Raw genomic sequence first — 20366 nt, forward strand, 5'->3', positions numbered from 1 at the left:
ATAGTAATCTGCCTTCCTGTTCTTGCCACCAAAGTGGATAACCTCACATTTATTCGCATTAAACTGCATCTGCCATGCATCTGCCCACTCACCCAACCTATCCAAGTCTCAATTTCAAGCAGCATTCTCCTAACATTTTCTTCATACTTCACACGACCACCCAGCTGTGTGTCATCTGCAAATTTGCTAATGTTACTTTTAATCCCTTCATCTAAATCATTAATGTATATTGTAAATAGCTGCGGTCCCAGCACCGAGCCTTGCGGTACCCCACTGGTCACTGCCTGCCATTCTGAAAAGGACCAGTTAATACCTATTCTTTGTTTCCTGTCTGCCAACCAATTTTCTATCCATATCAGTACCCAACCCCCGATACCATGTGCTCTAATTTTGCCCGCTGACCTCCTATGTGGGACCTGATCAAAGACTTTCTGAAAGTCCAGGTACACGACATCCACTGGCTCTCCCTTGTCTACTGTTATTGTTACATCCTCAAAAAATCCAGAAAATTAGTCAAGCATGATTTTCCTTTCGTAAAGCCATGCTGACTCGGACCGATCCTGTTACAGCCCGTCTTTTGCCAACATTCTTTCTTTAAAAATGGCGTGTGTTATGTACACCTAGGGTTTATATTTTCTGTAGATAATCGCTTTAAAATGTCGGGAGAATGAGACTGACTTCTGGACACTGTTTAAGCTGTTACAAATAGAGAGAGGGAGAGAGATTGGGAGAGAGGGAGAGAGAGTGGGAGGGAGAGAGGGAGAGAGGGAGAGAGGGAGGGAGAGAGGGAGAGAGGGAGAGAGGGAGAGAGGGAGAGTGGGAGAGAGGGAGAGAGGGAGAGAGAGAGAGGGGGGGAGAGAGAGAGAGAGAGAGAGAGAGAGAGAGAGAGAGAGAGAGAGAGAGAGAGAGAGAGAGAGAGAGAGAGACTGCTCGAGCTTTGATGCACCCACAGGAAGGTGTGTTTTTGGAGGATCGATCGATTCGGGAAAGTCGATCAGTGGCTCTAGTCAGTGAAAAGGTGCGATCGGTGGGAATTATCTGTGTGTCCACCCTCCCCTGTTTGATAATTCCACCACTGAAGAACGGTTGTACGTGTTACGGTCACAGTCGGTTACTTCAACAGGATTCCGGAGGACAACAGGGATTTCAGAAGACAATGGGAAGATCAACGGCATCAACTCTCCTCTCACCTCTCTCAATCTCCAACGTTACTCAACTAGCTACCTCAAACTGAACTGAACTCTTTTCATCATCGTAAGACTATATCCATTCACCCCTAGGTTTGAAAGAGCCTAGTTTTGCTCCTAATTCCACACTTATTTCCTCAGGACCCTGGTGCAACCACAAAACCTATATCACACACAACAGACAAACCAATATATTGTGCTCGAAACTGGTTAATTAAATACAAAACGCGTGTAGTAAAGCACAGCACTGGGAAACAGTAAACATTTAGTAAACAGCTCTCTGTCCAAGTGACGAGACCTCATTGATGGCGAGATATTCATTATTCTCGCAACCCGAGGGAACAAGTTATTACCCGGGCATTCCTAGTGCTGATATGCATGCACCCTCATCCTGACCGCCGTGTGTCAGAGATCATGGGATGGGTGGTAGGGATTCTCAACAATGCTTTGGCCCCTTCGTCTGCAACGTTCCTGGAAAATGCCACAAACAGGGCCGAGTGAGACCCCGATCACCCTGTCGGCGGGTTTTACTCTCCATTGTATTATCTTGTGGTTCGATACCTTGCAGCTTCCGTACCATACAAAGATGGCGCCGGACATGACGCTCTCCATGGTGCTCCAGTATACGCTGCTGTGGCTTCCTGACTAGTGTGGAGGTGTTGTGGGTCCAGGTTAGATCGTTTGTTATGTGCACACCGAAGAACTTGGTCTTTATTGGTATCTACTTATAATATAGTAATTTAAGCAAGATGTGTGTAAATATAACTCCCAAACTATTGAGATCGGCGGGGGGTGGGGAACAGAATCAAGGCTTAGAGTCCTGAGATGGTAAAGTATGAAAGCTTATATCATTCACGGAATAAGGGATGGGAGAGAGATATTTTTAATGCAGGGTAAATGTAGGGAGAAGGCAATTACGCCGAATTCCACAGGTTCCACGTGGAAAAACGAGATAACAGTCGCCGTAGATTTTATCCGTCATCGTTCCAAATCCATAAGAATGATTACCGAAAGTGACCTGTCACAGGGATATCATCTTCAAGTGAATCGCCACACCACATACCCAGGCAAGGGTTAACACGTAAGTGGTCTCCACAGGATACCCCAAACAAATTCCACTCCTGTGGATTATTCGAGGTGACAGGCACATATTTGCTGTGCACTGGATCGATAAGACACCCACCCTTGTGGGCACTGGAAAGTTCCAAACAGTGACCCTTGGCCATTGGCTTCCTTGTCTCAGTCCTTTCGTTCACTTTCGTTGTCTCCTTCTGACTGTGTCTGTGTCCTCGCTTAAAACTAAACAAATTGTGAGTAATGTAAACAAGCTGCAAGTCAGACAGTCCCGCCTCCTTGAGCTCTCTCACTCTGTAAAAATCAAAAATGAGCTGAGAAAGTAAGCGGCTGACGTCATTGTTAGTCCCCACCTCACTCTGGCACTCTCTTAAAGTGACAGTCCACAGCAAAAAAACCGAGGGATTCATAACACTTTCCCAAAAAAACTTTGATCTAAAAGTGCAAAGTTTTAACTGCAAACTACAGAATGTAAAATAATGCAGGTACGGTTATCATGTGACACATTGCAGAATCATATACAAATACCAGATTCTGCTTCACTATTAAAACTTTAAGCTCAGCATCTGGAGAAACAATCAGCAATGATATTGTCCGTGCTTTTTATATGCGTTATCACAATATCATATCCTTGCAAAATCAGACTCCAGTTTAACAATCATCTGGTTTTGACATTTACCTTACTCAGAAACACTAACAGATTATGATCAGTATAAACTACAAGTGGTATCTGCGCAGGGCAAAGACAGACATCGAAATGCTGCAAAGCCAAGATGAGTGACAACAACTCTTTCTCTATGGTGGAATAATTTCTTTGATGCTCATCGTATTTTCTCGAAAAGTAAGCTACAAGATGTTCAACATCATCATCATCTTTCTGTAATAACACTGCCCCGGCAGCTTCCTCACTGGCATCCACAGCTATAGAAAACGGCTTTGTAAAGTCAGGTGCCCTGAGCACAGATTGATGACATAAAAATGGCTTTCAATCGATCAAATGCCTACTGACAAGGCTCGGTCCGAACAAACTTTTCACCCTTCTTCAGGAGATTAGTCAGAGGAAAGGCGATATCAGCAAAGTTCTTGCAGAACGTACGATAATATCCAACCATTCCCAAAAACCTTCGAAGAGCCTTCTTACCAGTCAGAATAGGAACTTGAGAAATTGTCTGGACTTTTACCCGAACAGGAGCCCACTTGCCTTGACCTACAACAACACCAAGATAGGTCACAGTGTCATGGACATATTCACTCTTAGCTAAGTTAACTGTAAGGCTGGCCTGGGAAAGCCTGTCAAACAGCTTCTCTACTGCAGAGATATGCTCTTCCCAAGTGTCACTCCCTGTGACGAAGCCATCAATATAGGTATCTGTGTGTTCTAACCCTCGAATTACAGAATCAAACATTCCCTGGAATGTTCCTGGAGCATTTTTCCTTCCAAAAGGCAAAACATTGTATTCATTCAACCCAGATGGTGTCACAAACACAGAAATGTCTCTACCTCTGTCCGTCAATGGACACACCAATACCCTGTCAACAGATCAATCTTTGTAAGAAATTTAGCTTTTCCAACCTTATAGATGCGATCATCCACCATAGGGATAGGATAGGCATCTGTTTTTGTTACTGCATTTACCGTCCTATAAACAGTGCAAAATCTAACACAACATCAGGTTTGGGCACAATAACGCAGTGTGAGCTCCAATCTGATGCTGAAGGATTAATAATACCATTTTCCAGCATATAGTCAATTCCTTGCTCAGCCAATTTACACTTTTCTATGTTCAAGCGATATGGGTGTTGTTTAATCGGTTTGGCTTGACCAATATCTACATCATGTACTGCGACCGTGCTTTGCTTGGGAACATCGGGAAATAAATCTTTAAACTTCAGAATTAATTCCTTCAGCTGTTGTTGTTGTTTTGGCTGCAGATGAGCCAACTTGTTATCAATATTTTCTGGAACAACCGAGTTCATTAGTCTTACTGGGGCCATGTTTGGCTTGTGAAAAGTCTCAGACGAGTCAATGGTTTCATTCTCAGGGTTGCCAAATTCATATATTTTGACAACAACACTCACAGTTTGTGCCTGCTTGTCAAAAAAGGTTTTTTCATATTTATGTGCACCACCTGTGTTAGTTTACGTCAGTCGGGTGTTTTAATAACATAATTCACATCATTAATTTGGGAGACTATTTCATACGGTCTATTGAATTTCACCTGAAGTGGATTCGTCAAAATAAGGCAAGCACCTTATCTCCCACCCGGTATTTTCTTTCGTGAGCCCTGTTATCAAACCAACACTTCATTTTGTTTTGAGAAATCTTTTTGTCTCGCTAGACTACAGGTTTGGTGTAGTTTATTTTTGAACCTCAAAACATAGTCTAACGAGTTAACATCAATCCACTGTTCCTTTTAACAAGGTCTAAGGTCACTCTGCGACCAAATACGAGTTAAAATGGAGTAAAGCCCATTGATTCCTGTACTGACTCTCTTTCTGCGGACGAACGCAAATGTATTCCTTCATCCCAGTCTGTTCCATTTTCAACAGAATATGTCTTAATCATTGTTTTGAGGGTAGAATGAAATCTTTCTAAAGCCCCTTGTGATTCTGTATGTTACACAGATGATGCAATTTGTTTTGCTCCCAGTTCAGAAATTACCTGCTGGAATAACCCAGATGTAAAATTACATCCTTGATCAGACTGGATTTCTTTAGGCAAATTAAATAAAGTGAAAATCTTGGTAAGAGCCTTCACCACAGTTTAAGCTTTAATATTTCGGAGAGGTATTGCCTCTGGGAATCAGGATGCAGTACACATAATAGTTAGCAGATACTGATGGCTAGCTTTAGTCCTTGGCAATGGGCCAACACAATCCACTATAACTTTGGAAAAGGGTTCAGCGAATGCAGGTACAGGCCACTGGGGTGAGCTCATTAGGTTTACCCACAACTTGATGAGTGCCTTTTCGAAACTCTTATTCAGGGTAAACATAACTTTATGAGTTAAAGCAAACTGATCTGACCATGTGGTTAAGGTGTTGAACTAGCGATCTGGAAGTCATGATTTTGAGCCTCAGCCGAGGCAGCTTGTGTGTCCTTGAGCAAAGCACTGAACCACACACAGCTCCTGCGCAATTATAGCCCAGTGGCAATGATTGGGGGGGGGGGGGGGGGGCACCATAAATAAATAAATAATAAGCTGCTTCAGCAACTGTCAAAGCAGAATAGGCTTGCTAAGCCTTCCCCTTAATTACACTTTGTAAGAGAATTTTCTTTCTGCTTTTTTGCCTCTCCAGCCTGAAACTGCCTCTGCCTTTCCCAAGCCTCCATCTTTAATTTTTCTCACTTGTACTGGAGCTCAAGCTCATGAGGTTTACTTTCAGGAAACACCTCCAACTCCTCCACTTTAAACACACCCTCAGATACATAATGTTCAGCTATCACCCTCTGCATCTGTGCCCTCCTCATTGTCAATTTCACCTTAGCAAGTATTAACGTTTTAGCAATACTCAATAACTCAATCCTTCTGGTGTCCTCTAATGCCTGAGAGGTTCACACTTCCAGATATCTATCAACATCCATTGCTGCTGATTTTCCACACACAAATAAATCAAAAGGGATGAAATCGATAATAAATCAATCCTTAAATCTGTTCATATGCCAGATGCAGGCCCCATTTTGTTACAAACTGTAACGCTTTAGAAATGAACCAGCAGCAACAGACTACTCCCAATGGCCACACATTTTATTTCCACGTCCCATTCCCATTCTGATATGTCTAACCATGGCCTCCTCTACTGTCAAAATTAATCCAAACTCAGGTTGGAGGAACAACACATTATATACCGGCTGGGTAGCCTCCGACCTGATGGGATGACATTTACTTCTCTAACTTCCGTTAATGACCCTCTTCCCCTTCTTACCCCAACACTGACATATTTAATTGTTTGCCTGTATTCCATGTCTCTCTGGTGCTTCCCCCCCCCCTTTCTTTCTCCTGAGGCCTCCTGTCATATGATCCTTTCCCTTCACCAGCTCTGTATCACTTTCGCCAATCACCTTTCCTGCTCTTAGCTTCATCCCACCACCTCTGGTCTTCTCCTATCATTTCGCATTTCACCCTCCCCCCACTACTTTCAAATCTCTTAATATCTTTCCTTTCGGCTAGTCCTGACGAAGGGTCTCAGCCTGAAACGTCGACATTTCTTCTCCTTATAGATACTGCCTGGCCTGCTGTGTTCCACCAGCACATTGTGTGTGTTGTTTGAATTTCCAGCATCTGCAGATTTCCTCGTGAGTGTTATGTGTATAAATGTGTATAAATATAACACGCAAACTATTGAGCTCCGGGGAAACAAGGCTTTGAGTCTTGAGATGGCAGAGTATGAAAGTTCAGTTCAACCACAGAATAGGTGATGCGAGAGATAATTGTAATCCAGGGTAAATGTTGAGAGAAGGCAATTATGTCGTATTCCACAGGTTCCGTGGTGGTAAAACGAGACAACAGTTGCTGTAGATTTTATCTGTCATCCTTCCAAATCCACATACTAATTATCACCTGAAGTGACTTGCCATAAAGGGTATCATCTTAAAATGAACTGCCACACCACAACCAGGCAATGGTTAACACATAAGTGGTCTCCGCAGGATACCCCACATCAGATCCACTGCTATGGATCAAATGAGGTGACAACCACACTTACGATGTATGGTGAATCGATAATTAGCCCACCCTTGTGGGCAAAGTAAAGTTCCAAACAGTCACCCTTGGCCACTAGTTCCCTGGTTTCGATTCCTCCATTTTTCCTCCTTCGTCTCCATCTGACTCTGAGTGTCTGTGTCCTCGGTTAAAACTAAACAAGCAGCACGCAATGTAAACAAGCATAACAATGGCCACTCGCCACCGTGAGCTGACAAGTGTGCCAGTAGGTGGAATGACTGAGTGAATCCTTTCCCACATTCTGAGCAGGTGAATGGCCTCTCTCTAGTGTGAACTTGCTGATGTCTCTGTAGGGTGAATGACCGAGCGAATCCCTTCCCACAGATTGAGCAGGTGAATGGCTTCTCCCCAGTGTGAACTCACTGGTGTTTCTGTAGGTGGGATGACTGAGTGAATCCCTTCCCACATTCTGAGCAGGTGAACGGCTTCTCCCCAGTGTGAACTCGCTGGTGACTCTGTAGTTGGGATGACCGAGTGAATCTCTTCCCACAGTCCGAGCAGCTGAACGGCTTCTCCCCAGTGTGAACTCGCTGATGTCTCTGTAGAGTGAATGACCGAGTGAATCCCTTCCCACAGATTGAGCAGGTGAATGGCTTCTCCCCAGTGTGAACTCGCTGGTGTTTCTGTAGGTGGGATGACTGAGTGAATCCCTTCCCACAGTCCGAGCAGCTGTACGGCTTCTCCCCAGTGTGAACTCGCTGGTGTAGCAGTAGGGTAGATGACCGAGTAAATCTCTTCCCACAGTCCGAGCAGGTGAACGGCTTCTCCCCAGTGTGAACAAGCTGGTGCCTCTGTAGGTGGGATGACCGAGTGAATCTCTTCCCACAGTCCGAGCAGGCGAACGGCTTCTCCCCAGTGTGAACTCGCTGGTGTTTCTGTAAGTTGGATGACTCAGTGAATCCCTTCCCACATTCTGAGCAGATGAATGGCTTCTCCCCAGTGTGAATTTGCTGATGACTCTGTAGGTGGGATGACTGAGTGAATCCCTTCCCACAGACTGCACAGGTGAACGGCTTCTCGCCAGTGTGAACTCGCTGATGTACCAGTAGGGTAGATGACAGAGTGAATCCTTTCCCACAGACTGAGCAGGTGAATGGCTTCTCCCCACTGTGAACTCGCTGATGTAGCAGTAGGGTAGATGACAGAGTGAATCCCTTACCACATTCTGAGCAGGTGAACGGCCTCTCCCCAGTGTGAACTCGCTGATGTACCAGTAGGGTAGATGACAGAGTGAATCCTTTCCCACATTCTGAGCAGGTGAACGGCCTCTCCCCAGTGTGAACTCGCTGATGTCTCTGTAGCTGGGATGACTGAGTGAATCTCTTCCCACAGACTGAGCAGGTGAATGGCTTCTCCCCAGTGTGAACTCGCTGGTGTCTCTGTAGGGTGGATGACCGAGTGAATCTCTTCCCACAGTCCGAGCAGGTGAACGGCTTCTCCCCAGTGTGAACTTGCTGATGACTCTGTAGTTGGGATGACTGAGTGAATCCCTCCCCACAGACTGAGCAGGTGAACGGCTTCTCCCCAGTGTGAACTCGCTGATGTACCAGTAGGGTAGATGACTGAGTGAATCCCTTCCCACAGACTGAACAGGTGAATGGTTTCTCCCCAGTGTGAACTCGCTGGTGAGCCATTAGGTCAGATGACTGAGTGAATCCTTTCCCAGAAATTCAGCAGATGACCAGCCTCTGCCCAGTGTGGTGTGAACTGACTGCTGTGTCCACAGGTGGAAAGACTGTCTGAACCCCTTCTCACACACAGAACAGGTGAATGGCCTTGCCCAGTGTGAACATGCTGATGTACCTTCAATTGTGATAATCGAGTGAATCCCTCCCCACTGTTTGAGCAGGAAGGGTGGTCAATTGGATCCCTGGCTCCACTTCTTAAATATCCAAAGAGAGACAACAAATCTGGCGTGCCATGTTTGAGCTTCCTGGAGATGAATTCGTTCTCAGTTTTAACCTGTAAAAAGATTTACAAAATCCATCAATGGGTGTAGGACATTTCAGATGAGATTACTTGAGCTGCCAAGGTTTGATCTGGTATCACACTGTTACAGTGAGGTTAAACCCAAGTTGGACAGAGAAATCATCTCCTGACTGGGCAGACTGCTGGTATCTGGAATGACCATCAATTCCCTGACGCTCTTCCTGTTTCTATAAGAATGGGGCATTCCTGCCGTCTCCAATCTGTGACCTGGCTCAGTCTGACTCTCTCCATTGGTATTATTCCCTGTTCCTGCTGAGCTTCATGGGTGCCTGGCCCCACAGTAACTGAAACACTCTCACGCAAGTAGTCTTCCTTGACGTGCAGCTGGGATCTTCTTTTATGTATTATTAACTTAAAGTGCCACAGTTTTAACGCCATATAAAAAATTCCTGCTGAAATGACTGGTTGGTTCGCACGACTGTCAAAAGGGGTTAGAGTGAATTTTTGTATTATTCCAGGTTCTTGTCACGATCATAGAAAATTTCAACACAGAAACAGGTCCTTTGGGCCATCCAGTTTGTGCTGAACTATTTAAACTGCTCACTCCCACACCGCTACCATCCAGGTACCTACACGAACCGCTTAAATGTTGAAATCGAGCTCTCATGCACCACTTGTGCTGGCTGCTCATTCCACACCCGGATGACCATCGGTATGAAGTAGATTCCCCTCATGTTTCCCCTAACATTTCACCTTTCACCTTTAACCCATGGCCTCTGGTTGTCGTTCCACCCAATCTTCATGGAAAAAGCCAGCTTGCATTAACACGATCTGTGCCTCTCTATCACAATCAAATCTCCCCTCAATCTTCTACATTCCAAAGAATAAAGTCATGATTTGTTCAATCTTTCCTTCTAACCCAAGTCCTCCAGACCTGGCAAAATCCTTGTGAATTTTCTCTGAACTCTCTGAACCACTTTTACATCTTACCTATAGGTTGGTGACCAAAACTGCACAGAATTCTCAAAATTAGGCCTCACCAATGTCTTCTAGAAGTCAACATAACAGCCATCTATTGTTATCAGTACTTTGGTTCATGAAGGGCAATGGGCTGAAATCATTCCTTCCATCCCTATCTACCTGTGATACCACTTTCAGTGAATTAAGGACTTGTATTCCCAGGTCCCTTTCTTCTACAACACTCCTCCGTGCCCGACCAGTCACCGTGAAAGACCTCCCTTGGTAGGTCAAACCAAAGTGTAACAACTCACACTGGTCTGCATTAAATTCCATTTTCCATTTCTCAAACCATTTTCCCAGCGGGTCCAGGTAGCACTGAAAGCGATGATAGTCTTCCTCACTGTCCACTACACCACCAGTCTTGGTGTCACCCACAAATTTGCTGATCCAGTTAACCACACCATCATCCAGATTACTGATATAGATGACAAACAACAACAGATCCAGCACTGATCCCTGTGGCACACCACCAGTCACAGTCTTCCAGTCAGAGAGGCAACCATCTGCTACCACACTCTGTCTTCTCCCAAAGACAGTGTCTCATCCAATTTACTATCTCATCTTGAATGCTGAGTGACTGAACCTTCTTGACCAACCTCCCATATGAGACTTTGTCAAGTACCTTGCTAAAGTCCATGTAGACAACATCCACTGCCTTGTCTTCATCCACTTCCCTGATAACTTCCTGGAGAGACTCTATAAGATTGGCGAGAGCCATGCTGTCTATCCTTTATCAGTCCACACCTATCCAAATACTTACAGTATATACTTGGTTCCTGCACACAGATTCCAATAACTTTCCCAGTACTAATGTCAAGCTCACCAACGTATAATTTCCTAGTTTATTTTTACAGCCTTTCTAGAACAATGAAACAACATTGTCTGTCCTCCAATCCTCCAGTACCTCACCTGTCACTAAGGATGATTTAAATATCGGTGCTAAGGCCCCAATAATTTCTGCACTTGTCTTCTGTAGGGTCCAGGTGAACAACTTGTCAGGCCCTGGGGATTGATCCACACTAATTTGCCTCAAACCCCTCCACCTCTGTAATCTGTACAGCGTCCATGAAGTTGATGCGGCTTTGCCTCAATTCTGTAGACTCTGTGTTCATCTCTTGAGCAAATACGGATGCTAGTTTATGCTATCCTTTCATATGGATTACCATTCTGATCTTCCAGAGAATTATTTTTTTCCCTTGCAATCTTTTTGCTCGTAACATATCTGCAGAATCCCTGAGGATTCTCCTTCACCTTGGCTGCTGGGGCAACCTCATGCCTTTATTTCTTTCATGAGTGTTCACTTGAATTTCCTGTATTTCATAACTACCCCATTTGTTCCTATCTGCCTGTACCTGGTATGCACCTCCTTTTTATTGATCTGGGAGAGGAAAGCCAAAGGGGTGATAGATCTGCATGGTTGGAGGTGGGGGTAAGGACGATTAAACTAAAGTTGCAGGGGGAATGGGAGCCTGAATAACAGAACAGATAGTGAAGAGGTTGTGGAGACAGATGTTGTTCAGGCCTCAGGCAAAGTCAGGAATGAAAAAGTTGAGCATGGTGCAGTGAATATGCTGAGCCCTGTATATTTCAATACAAGGAGCAGCGTAAGAAAGGTGGATGTGTTCAGGGATGAATCAACACCTGGAATCAACACTAGGATCTGGCAACTGTGGATTGGGACAGGCTGCCTTTTGGCAAAGGTGTGTTTTGTAAATGGGAGGCCTTCAAAGCGAAATTTTGAAAGTACAAAGTGGGTATGTCAGAATAAAAGGTAAAGATAGAAACTGTAGGGAAACTTGGATTGCAAGAGATATTCAGACCCTGGTAAAGCACAAAATGGAATTGCATAACAGGGATAGGCAGTCAGTTTCTTATGGAGTATAAGAAATGCAAGAGAACACGTAAGAAATCAATCAGGATGGATAAAAGATGGCATGAGGTTGCTGTCACAGAAAAGGTGAAGGATAATCCTCAGGGATTCTAGTGATAGATTAAGAGCAAAAGGATTGCAAGACACAAAGTTGGTCCTCTGGAAGACCGGAATGGCAATCCACGAGTGGAACCAAAGCAGATGGGGGAGACATTAAATATTTTTCAAACTCTATTTACTCAGGAGATGGACAAAGGGTCTATGGGAGTGTGGAAACGTGGCATTAACCACTTCAACCCAGGGGGAAAAAAACACTCCTCTGGCCACTCACACGCTCAATACCCCTCATCATTTTATACACCAAAAAATGTCTCTAAATATACAAGGAAATTATACATTGCACAATCTACTTTCCATGATTCAGTACATTTACACAGACAGGTGTGTAAAAAGGGCCCAACGAATATCAGGGACAAACAGGCCCAATTCACCACAACCACAAACTGTTCCTGCTGCTACCATCCAGGAAACGGTACCACAGCAAAAGGAGCAACAGGCCCCGGGACATCATCTTCCAACAGGTTTGATGTTGTGTTTGATGTCATTACGTACCCAGAGAGAATGGGACAAAACATGTTCTCACCGATAGAAAAGTCCAGCGCAAGAGGAGGTAGAGGACGCAACACACACAAAATACTGGAGGAGCTCAGCAGGCCAGGCAGCATCTATGGAAAAGAGTCCTAATGCCGATTTTCTCAACTGCTGATGTAAAAGATTTTGTTGCCTTTCTCCCAGTTCCTAATCCTTGCATTTAGATAGCTGGAGCTCAGCTCTGCCTGAGAGATCCATCGGTTCCCATTCCCTCAGCGGCCGGAAGCTCCCCGGGGCCCGTATACGGATCGAGGGGCTGAGAGAGAGGGAAGAGAGCAGGACTGTCCCGGGATTGCTGGTCACGGTGTCGGAAATTCAGAGGAATTATCCCGAAGTCGGTGTTTAAGATAAAAACTCGGAGAATCACTCTTACCTTCGACCGACATTTTCAAAGGCTTCTGTGTACTGTGCGCATGCGTGAAAGTCAGGGAGGCCTCAGCCTGACGCCTGCGCATTTCATCGGCACTCAAGCGCCGGCGAAATTCTTAACTCATGGCCCTATGGGTAATCACGGTGCCATTAAACATTTCTGCAAGCACCGGTTCAATGTCCATATCTCTTTTTGTTTTATCTTGGGTATAGGAAAAATCTGCAGCTGTTTTAACGCAGAAAGCGGCTCCCATAAGTAATATACTCAATATCAACGTGTCTCTAATGCCAAAGTAAAATGCAGATATAAAAACACAGGAGATTCTGCAGTTGCTGGACACACACAAAACGCTGGAGGAACTCTGCGATTCAGAGAGCAAATAAGCAGCGGAGTACACAGGCTAGGCATGCGGAAGGGGCTCTGCCTAAACGTTTTCTATTTATTCCTCTCCAAAATTTCTGCTTGATCTGTTGATTTCCACCTGTATTTTGCAGAAATTAACCACCTTTTTTTTCGATCAACCAGTTTCCAAATGCTTCCAATCTTTCACTTTTAACAACATCCTGCTGGTCTTATTCGTCCTCCTCCTCTGGACCCCATCTCTCTCTGGAGCCCCTGATTCAGGCTGGCAACTCTTTTGTTTCTGACTCTGCACCATCGAAGATTCACTCGCTTACCTCCTGTCAGATTTTAGAGGTGCATTGTGTTACAAAACCGCAGGTTCGTTTACTGTGAGTGTCGCTTTAAGTGCCTGAGAGAGGAGGGCTGTGACGTCAGACTCAAGCTGCGGCAGCCTGAGGGAGAGGGAGACAAGCTGTTGGAACTTCAGCGTGTGACTGCTATAGGCTGCAACTCTTCCATGCCCAAAAGGTACGGTTGATCTGATCATCGGCACGCAGTGCACAACGGATGTGTGACTGTCCCTTCGTATAATCCATATGTGTGGATTTGCTGGAGTACCCGTGGTATCACTTTTGTCGGCCCTTACCTGGAATCGGGGTGTTCTGTGGTAACCACTTGAAGACGATATTCCTGTGACTGTCACCTGGTGATATTTCTAAGTGGATTTCGGAACTAATCGACGGATAAGATCTTTGGCGACTGTGATTTCGTTTACCCAGCGTGGAATGTGTGTGGAATTCTTCGTAATTGCCTTCTCTCTACATTTTCGTGTGGATTTACAACTCTCTTCTCCCACTCACTTATTCCGTGGATTACTGAACTGTTCTACTTTAACATCTGAAGACTTTAAGCATTGTTTCCCGAGCTTCGTCCGGAGACCTGAACAACGTCACAACCACAGTGAGCTCATCGTCTTGTTCAGCCCGGAGAAAATCAAGCAGGAAATTCATGCAGGTGTATAAGATGACGAGAGGCATTGGTCGTGTGGATAGACAGAGGCTTTTTCCCAGGGCAGAAACGGGTAACACGAGGGGGAATAGGTTTAAGCTGCTTGGAAGTAGGTACAGAGGACATGTCAGAGCTAAGGTTTTAAAGCAAAGAGTGGTGTTTGTGTGGAATGCATTGCCAGCGATGGTGGTAGAAGCGGATACAATAGTCTTTTAAGAGACTCTTAGATAGGTACATGGAGTTTAGGAAAATAGGTGGCTATGCAGTAGGGTAATTCTAAGCAATTTCTAGAGTAGGTTACATGGTTGGCAACCTGTCATCTCAGGGAGAGTGAGAGCGGAACGGCCCGGGTAGATTTTGATATACTGATATGGAACAGAAATGTGGGCAGGGACCAGATGGGCCGAGTGGCCTCCCTAGTTTGCATCGTGAGTGTGGTAGTTTCAATAACTACCTGAGACACGGGGCTTGATACAGAACTGATTTATCTTTCACAGATCCACGATATTAAACGCCAGTTTAGTTTAAGGCTAACATCAGCAGAACAGACTCCTCCAATGCTCAGTTACCAGGGTTCAGTCCTGGGTGCGATGAGCAGCCGCAAGAACTGCAGAATCTGACAGTCAAAGTCCCTCATGGACCTGCAGCTGCTTTCAGTCACCGTGATGGTTAAACATTTAACACAGGACTCCGCCTCCCGCTCACTGACATGTAAGACACAGTCGATTTCTGTCCGCCATTAGTCTCTCCCTTTTCCGACTTAAACTTTGAAATTTCAACTTTATTCAGTGGGATCTGTCGAGCAACAGTTATGATTATGGCCCCGAGAGGAACAGAGGATTCAGGCGCTGTGTTATCTCCATTGGTGCGAAGCGATGTCAATTACTCGTTACACCCAATAGTACAGGCGAAACAGCCGAGAGATCGTCTCCCCCGCTTCCTCGGCGGGATAAACCTCAAAGTAAATGTCCCGCTTTTTGATTTCTTTCCGCTTCCCTCCGAGGGAAGTTGGGGGCGCTTCTGAAGCGTCCCCTGCGGCCTGAGTCTGATGTATCGCCGAGAGGTAGGAGGAGAACACTTGGCGAATCGGCTTGTTGCTGACTCCCCGGGGACGGAGGGAATCAACCCAGCAGGGGTGCATTTTATTGGAAAGATGGAATGGTGGCGAACAGAGGGATTCACCACATTGGGGGTCAAACCGGCAGTCTATTGACCTATAGGTGGGGACAATGGTCCGAGCAAAGAGGGGGGCGAATGGACCAGTCCAAGGACATTGAATGACAGGACGGTTTGGAGGGGCCGAGTGGCCTTCGTCTGTTCCGGTAGTCGGGCTGTTTAAAGACCCTTCCTGGGCCTGTAAGATGTCCCAGTGGGTGTTGTAGGGACCAATACTTGGAACCCAGTTGTTCACAAACAGTGTCCACTATTTGGCTAAGAGACCAAATACAACATTTCCAAATGAGTTATTGACACAAAATGCATGTTCATAGAAACCGGACAGCACAATTCAGGCACTTCAGCCCACAATTCTGTGCCGAACATGCCCTTAACTTAGAAATTACCTAGGGTTACCCATAGCCCTCTAGTTTTCTAAGCTCCAAGTACCTGTCCAGGAGTCTCTTAAAACACCCTATCGGTTCCGCCTCCAACGCCTCCCCCGGCTGCCCATTCCACACACTCATCACTCTCTGTGTAAAAACAACTTTCCCTCTCATGTTAGCCATTTCAGCGCTGGGAAAAAGCCTCTGACTATCCACACGATCAATTCCTCTCATCACCTTATACACCTCTATCAGGTCACCTCTCGTCCTCCATCGTTCCAAAGAAAAAAGGCCGAATTCACTCAACCTATTCTCATAAGGCACGTTCCCCAATCCAGGCAACATCCTTGTAAATCTCCTCTGCACCCTTTCAATGGTTTCCACATCTTTCCTGTATTGAGGCAACCAAAAATGAGCACAGTACTCCAAGTGGACTCTAACCAGGGTCCTATATAGCTGCAACATTACCTCTCGGCTCTTAAACTCAATCGTACGGTTGATGAAAGCCAATGCACCTTATGCCTTTTTAACCACACAGTCAACCTGCATAACATCATTGAGTGTCCTATGGACTCGGACCCCAAGATCCCTCTGATCCTCCACACTGCCAAGAGTCTTACCATTAATACTATATTCTGCCATCATATTTGACCTAACAAAATGAATCACCTCACACTTATCAGTGTTGAACTCCGTTTGCCACTTCTCAGTCCAGTTTTGCATCTTATCAATGACCTGCTGTAACCCCTGACAGCCCTTCACACTATCAACAACACCCCCAACCTTTGTGTCATCAGCAAACTTACTATCCCATCCCTCCACTTCCTCATCCAGGTCATTCATAAAAATCATGAAGAGTAGAGGTCCCAGAACAGATCCCGGAGGCACACCAGACAGACAGACAGATATACTTTATTGTTACCGAGGGAAATTGGGTTTTGTTACAGTCACACCAACCAAGAATAGTGTAGAAATGTAGCAATATAAAACCATAATTAAACAATAATAAGTAAATTATTCCAAGTGGAAATAAGCCCAGGGCCAGCCTATTGGCTCAGGGTGTCCGACACTCCGAGGGAGGAGTTGTAAAGTTTGATGGCCACAAGTAGGAATGACTTCCTTTGACGCTCAGTGTTTCATCTCGGTGGAATGAGTCTCTGGCCAAATGTACTTCTGTGCCAAACCAGTACCTCATGGAGTGGATGGGAGTCATCCACTAGTCCACTAGTAATAGACCACTAGTCACAGACCTCCATGCAGAATATGACACGACTACAACTACACTTTGTCCTCTGCGGCAAGCCAGTTCTGGATCCATTGCTTCCTTACTTTCTCAATCGGCCTTCCTTGTTAAAGCTCATCTGAAAATCCAAGCAAACAACATCCACTGCCTCTGCTTTATCTATCTTGCCTGTTATTTCCTCAAAATATTCCAAGTGATTTGTTACACACGATTCCCTGCAAAGGAATTCTGCTGACTTTGTCCAACTTCATCATGCCTCCCCAATTACAGTACCCAAAACACTCACCCTTAATACACCCGAACATATTCCTGACCACTGAGATCAGACTAACTGTCTTATAATTTCACTGGACAACAATTCTTTTTTTTCAAAAGTGTTGCTTCCTCAGAATTTTTTTTGTTTATGATAAACTGCTTGAAGATTAACACAAATGTAATTTAAGACTACTTGTATCACGCAGGAATTTAGAAAAATGACAAATTAACTTTTATTGAACATATTGTCTTTAATTGCATCATGGTGCTGATGCTTTGCAATAGTGCAACCAAGATATAAATATTTTGTTAATGATTTTCAATCGTACTCAGTGTCTGAGGCTTCTCGCTTAAGTGTCCAACACTAATTTGCTGCATTGCTGGATTCAGTTGCCCTGGTATGTTTTCTCCATGACCACAATGTCCTGCTGAAACCTTTCACCATGCTCGTCACTAACAGCACCAAGATTTGCAGGGAAGAAGTCCAAATGTGAATGCAGAAAATGAATCTTTAGTGACATGTTGCATTTTATGGTTGTATATGCATGGTTTCAACCAGCTGCATGAAGTTTGGTGCTCTGCTGATGCCGAGAAAAATTTCAGCAGCTTCCTTGAATGCCTTCCTTGCCATTTTTTTCTGGTCCCACCAGAACTTCTTCAAATTGCCTATCAGTGATGATCTGTTTGATTTGTGGACCAACAAAAATGCTTACTCTGGGAAGCATCCGTCTCAAATATCAAAATCCTTCACAGAAATGTTTGTGCCTGGTGATAGCAAATTCCATCCTTACAGTCCTGAACCCAATAATTATTACTAAAACCTGTCCTGCCATGCAGCAGCAGCGCCGTGTAAGCATGCCCAAGCATGCCTGAACAAGATAGGAAACTTTCCAGCTTACATTGCAGGCAACATTTTAATTGACCTGAATTATGAATTGAAATAATACGAGTGATTTCAAAAATGGTGCATCACAGGGAAATTTCATGGTGATTTTCATGATCAGTAGTCCAAAATTCATAAGATACGCCTAAAGGTTTTCAGGAAGCAAAACCTTTGTTGTCCAGTGTTGTCCTTTCTTCTGCCTCCCTCTCTTCTTAAAAAGTGGTGTGACATTTGCAACGTTCTAGTCCGCCAGAACCATTCCAACATCTAGAGATTTGTGATAGATAATTACTCATCACTTGAAGAGAAAACTAAGGGGGAACTTCTTCATTCAGAGGTGGGGAGAGTGTGCACCGAGCTGCCAGGGCAAGTGGCAGGGACGATTGTAAACTTCAGGAGAAGTTTGCTTACGTCCATGGATGAGAAGGATATGGAGGGCTATGGTCCAGGTGGAAGTTGTTGGAACTCAACAGATTAATGTTTTGGCATGGACTAGATTGGCCGAAAGGGGTTTGCCTGTGTTGTAATGTTCTATGACTCTAATGCCTTCACTGTCACTTCATCTACCTCTTTCTGAACCCTGAGGTGCACACCTTCTGGTCCAGCAGTCTTATCTACCTTCAGGCTTTTGTGTCCGATCACAAGAGAGGGAATGCTTACGAAATGGCTTTTTAGAGCAGCTGATGGTTGAGCCTACTCAAGGAACTGCTATCTTAGTTTTGGTGTTGTGTATTAACCCAGATCTTATTAGGGAGGATAATGTAAAGGAACCATTGGAAGGCAGTGATCATAATTTGATTGAATTCCCACTGCAACTTGTGAGGGAGAAGCATAGGTCACATGCGGAGTATGGCAATGGAATAAAGGGAATTACAGAGGCATGAGAGAGGTGATTCCCCAGGTGGCTGACATCTCTGAGAATAGTCCATAACGTACAGGATAGATATGTCCGGCAGAAGTAGTTCTCAAACAGTGGGGCTGGACTACCGCGGCTGAGAAAGGAATTTAAGGACTGTATAAAAGCCAAGGAAAGTGTGTATAAGTTAGCAAAAGTGAGTAGGAAGTTAGATAATTGGGTTTCTTGTAAAATTCACCAACGGGCAACTAAAAACAAAACAAATTATAGTCCAGTTAGCCTAACCTCAGTGCCTGGGGAAGCATTTGAGTTTAATATAACAGATGAGGTTTTGGAGACTAAAAATAAATCAAAGCCAGCATAGGTTCTGTACAGGGAAATCTGTTAGAGTTCTTTGAGGAAGTCATAAGCAGGATGGACAAACGAGAGGCAGTGGATATCATTTACTTGGACTTTCAGAAGGCTTCTGATAAGGTGTCACACATGAGACTGCTCGACAGGATAAAAGTCAGAAGTAATACTGGCATGGATAGAGGAATGGCTGACAGCCAAGAGGCAGCGAGTGGGAATAAAAGGGGCTTATTCTGGTTGTCTGGCAGTGACTGGTGGTCTACAGGGGTCAGTATTTGGTCCACTACTTTTCACATTGTTTGTCAATGAGTTGGATAATGGAACTGATGGCTTTGTGGCAAGGCTTGTGGATGATACGAAGGTAGGTGGAGTGCTGAGGAAACAATCCAATTGCAGCAGGACACAGACAAATTTCAAAAACGGGATAAAAAAAAGGCAAATGGAATACAATATTGGGAAATGTACGATAAAGCACTTTGGCAAAAGTAACAATAGTGAACTATTATCTGATTGGGGAGAAGGTTCAAAGAACAGAAGTACAACAGAAAATGTGAATCCTTGGGCAAGATTCCCAGAAGGTTAATTTACAGGTTGAGCCTATGATAAAGAAGCCAAATGATTGTGGGCATTTATTTAAAGTGAAGTAGAATCTAAAAGCAAGGAAACAATGCTGATATTTTATAAGACGTTACTTAGGCCGCACTGAGAGTATTTGGGATGCATATCTCAGAAAAGGTGTGTTGTCATTGCAGAGAGTCCAGAGGGTGTTCAAGAAGATGATTCCGGTAATAAAGGGGTAAGATATGAGAAGCGTTTCCTTCTTTGGGCTCGTACTCCTGCACTGACCAATGTTTAATAAATGTGGGGGGGGGGGGGGGGGATGGAAAATCTCACTGAATCCTACCGAATGTGGAAAGGTCCAGTTAGTGTGGATGAGGAGAGGACTTTCCGCATGGTGGGGGTAGCCATGACAGAGGGCACAGCCTCCAAACTGAGGAGCGACCTTTCAGAATAGTTAAGGAGGATTTTATTTAGCCAGAGAGCAGTGAATCTATGGCATTCT

At 44.7% G+C, this 20366-nt stretch overlaps 1 protein-coding gene across 2 annotated transcripts; it reads right to left on the reverse strand.

Annotated features, from left to right (window-relative positions):
- Positions 1-2942: 2942 nt before the first annotated feature.
- On the reverse strand, positions 2943-12872 carry LOC132388021 (zinc finger protein 229-like). 2 transcript variants are annotated; one of them, XR_009510121.1, is made up of 2 exons: positions 12828-12872; positions 2943-3468 (listed from the first exon to the last, which is right to left on the reverse strand). XR_009510121.1 is itself a non-coding variant. In XM_059960357.1 (2 exons), exon 2 carries the CDS (start codon positions 8616-8618, stop codon positions 7344-7346), a length of 1275 nt encoding a protein of 424 aa, XP_059816340.1. In that variant the 5' UTR covers positions 8619-8946; positions 12828-12848; the 3' UTR covers positions 5434-7343. The 2 variants fall into 2 exon arrangements, 1 of the variants encoding a protein (XP_059816340.1); XM_059960357.1 differs by lacking the exon at positions 2943-3468 and adding an exon at positions 5434-8946 and having other exon boundaries at positions 12828-12848.
- Positions 12873-20366: the final 7494 nt, after the last annotated feature.

This window comes from Hypanus sabinus, unplaced genomic scaffold (genome assembly GCF_030144855.1).
Source record: "Hypanus sabinus isolate sHypSab1 unplaced genomic scaffold, sHypSab1.hap1 scaffold_251, whole genome shotgun sequence".
Classification (NCBI taxonomy): domain Eukaryota; kingdom Metazoa; phylum Chordata; class Chondrichthyes; order Myliobatiformes; family Dasyatidae; genus Hypanus; species Hypanus sabinus.

What these genes read in the sequence shown, in the direction of transcription:
- LOC132388021 (XM_059960357.1), bottom strand. Translation starts at nt 8,618, where the DNA reads ATGGCTCACCAGCGAGTTCACACTGGGGAGAAACCATTCACCTGTTCA.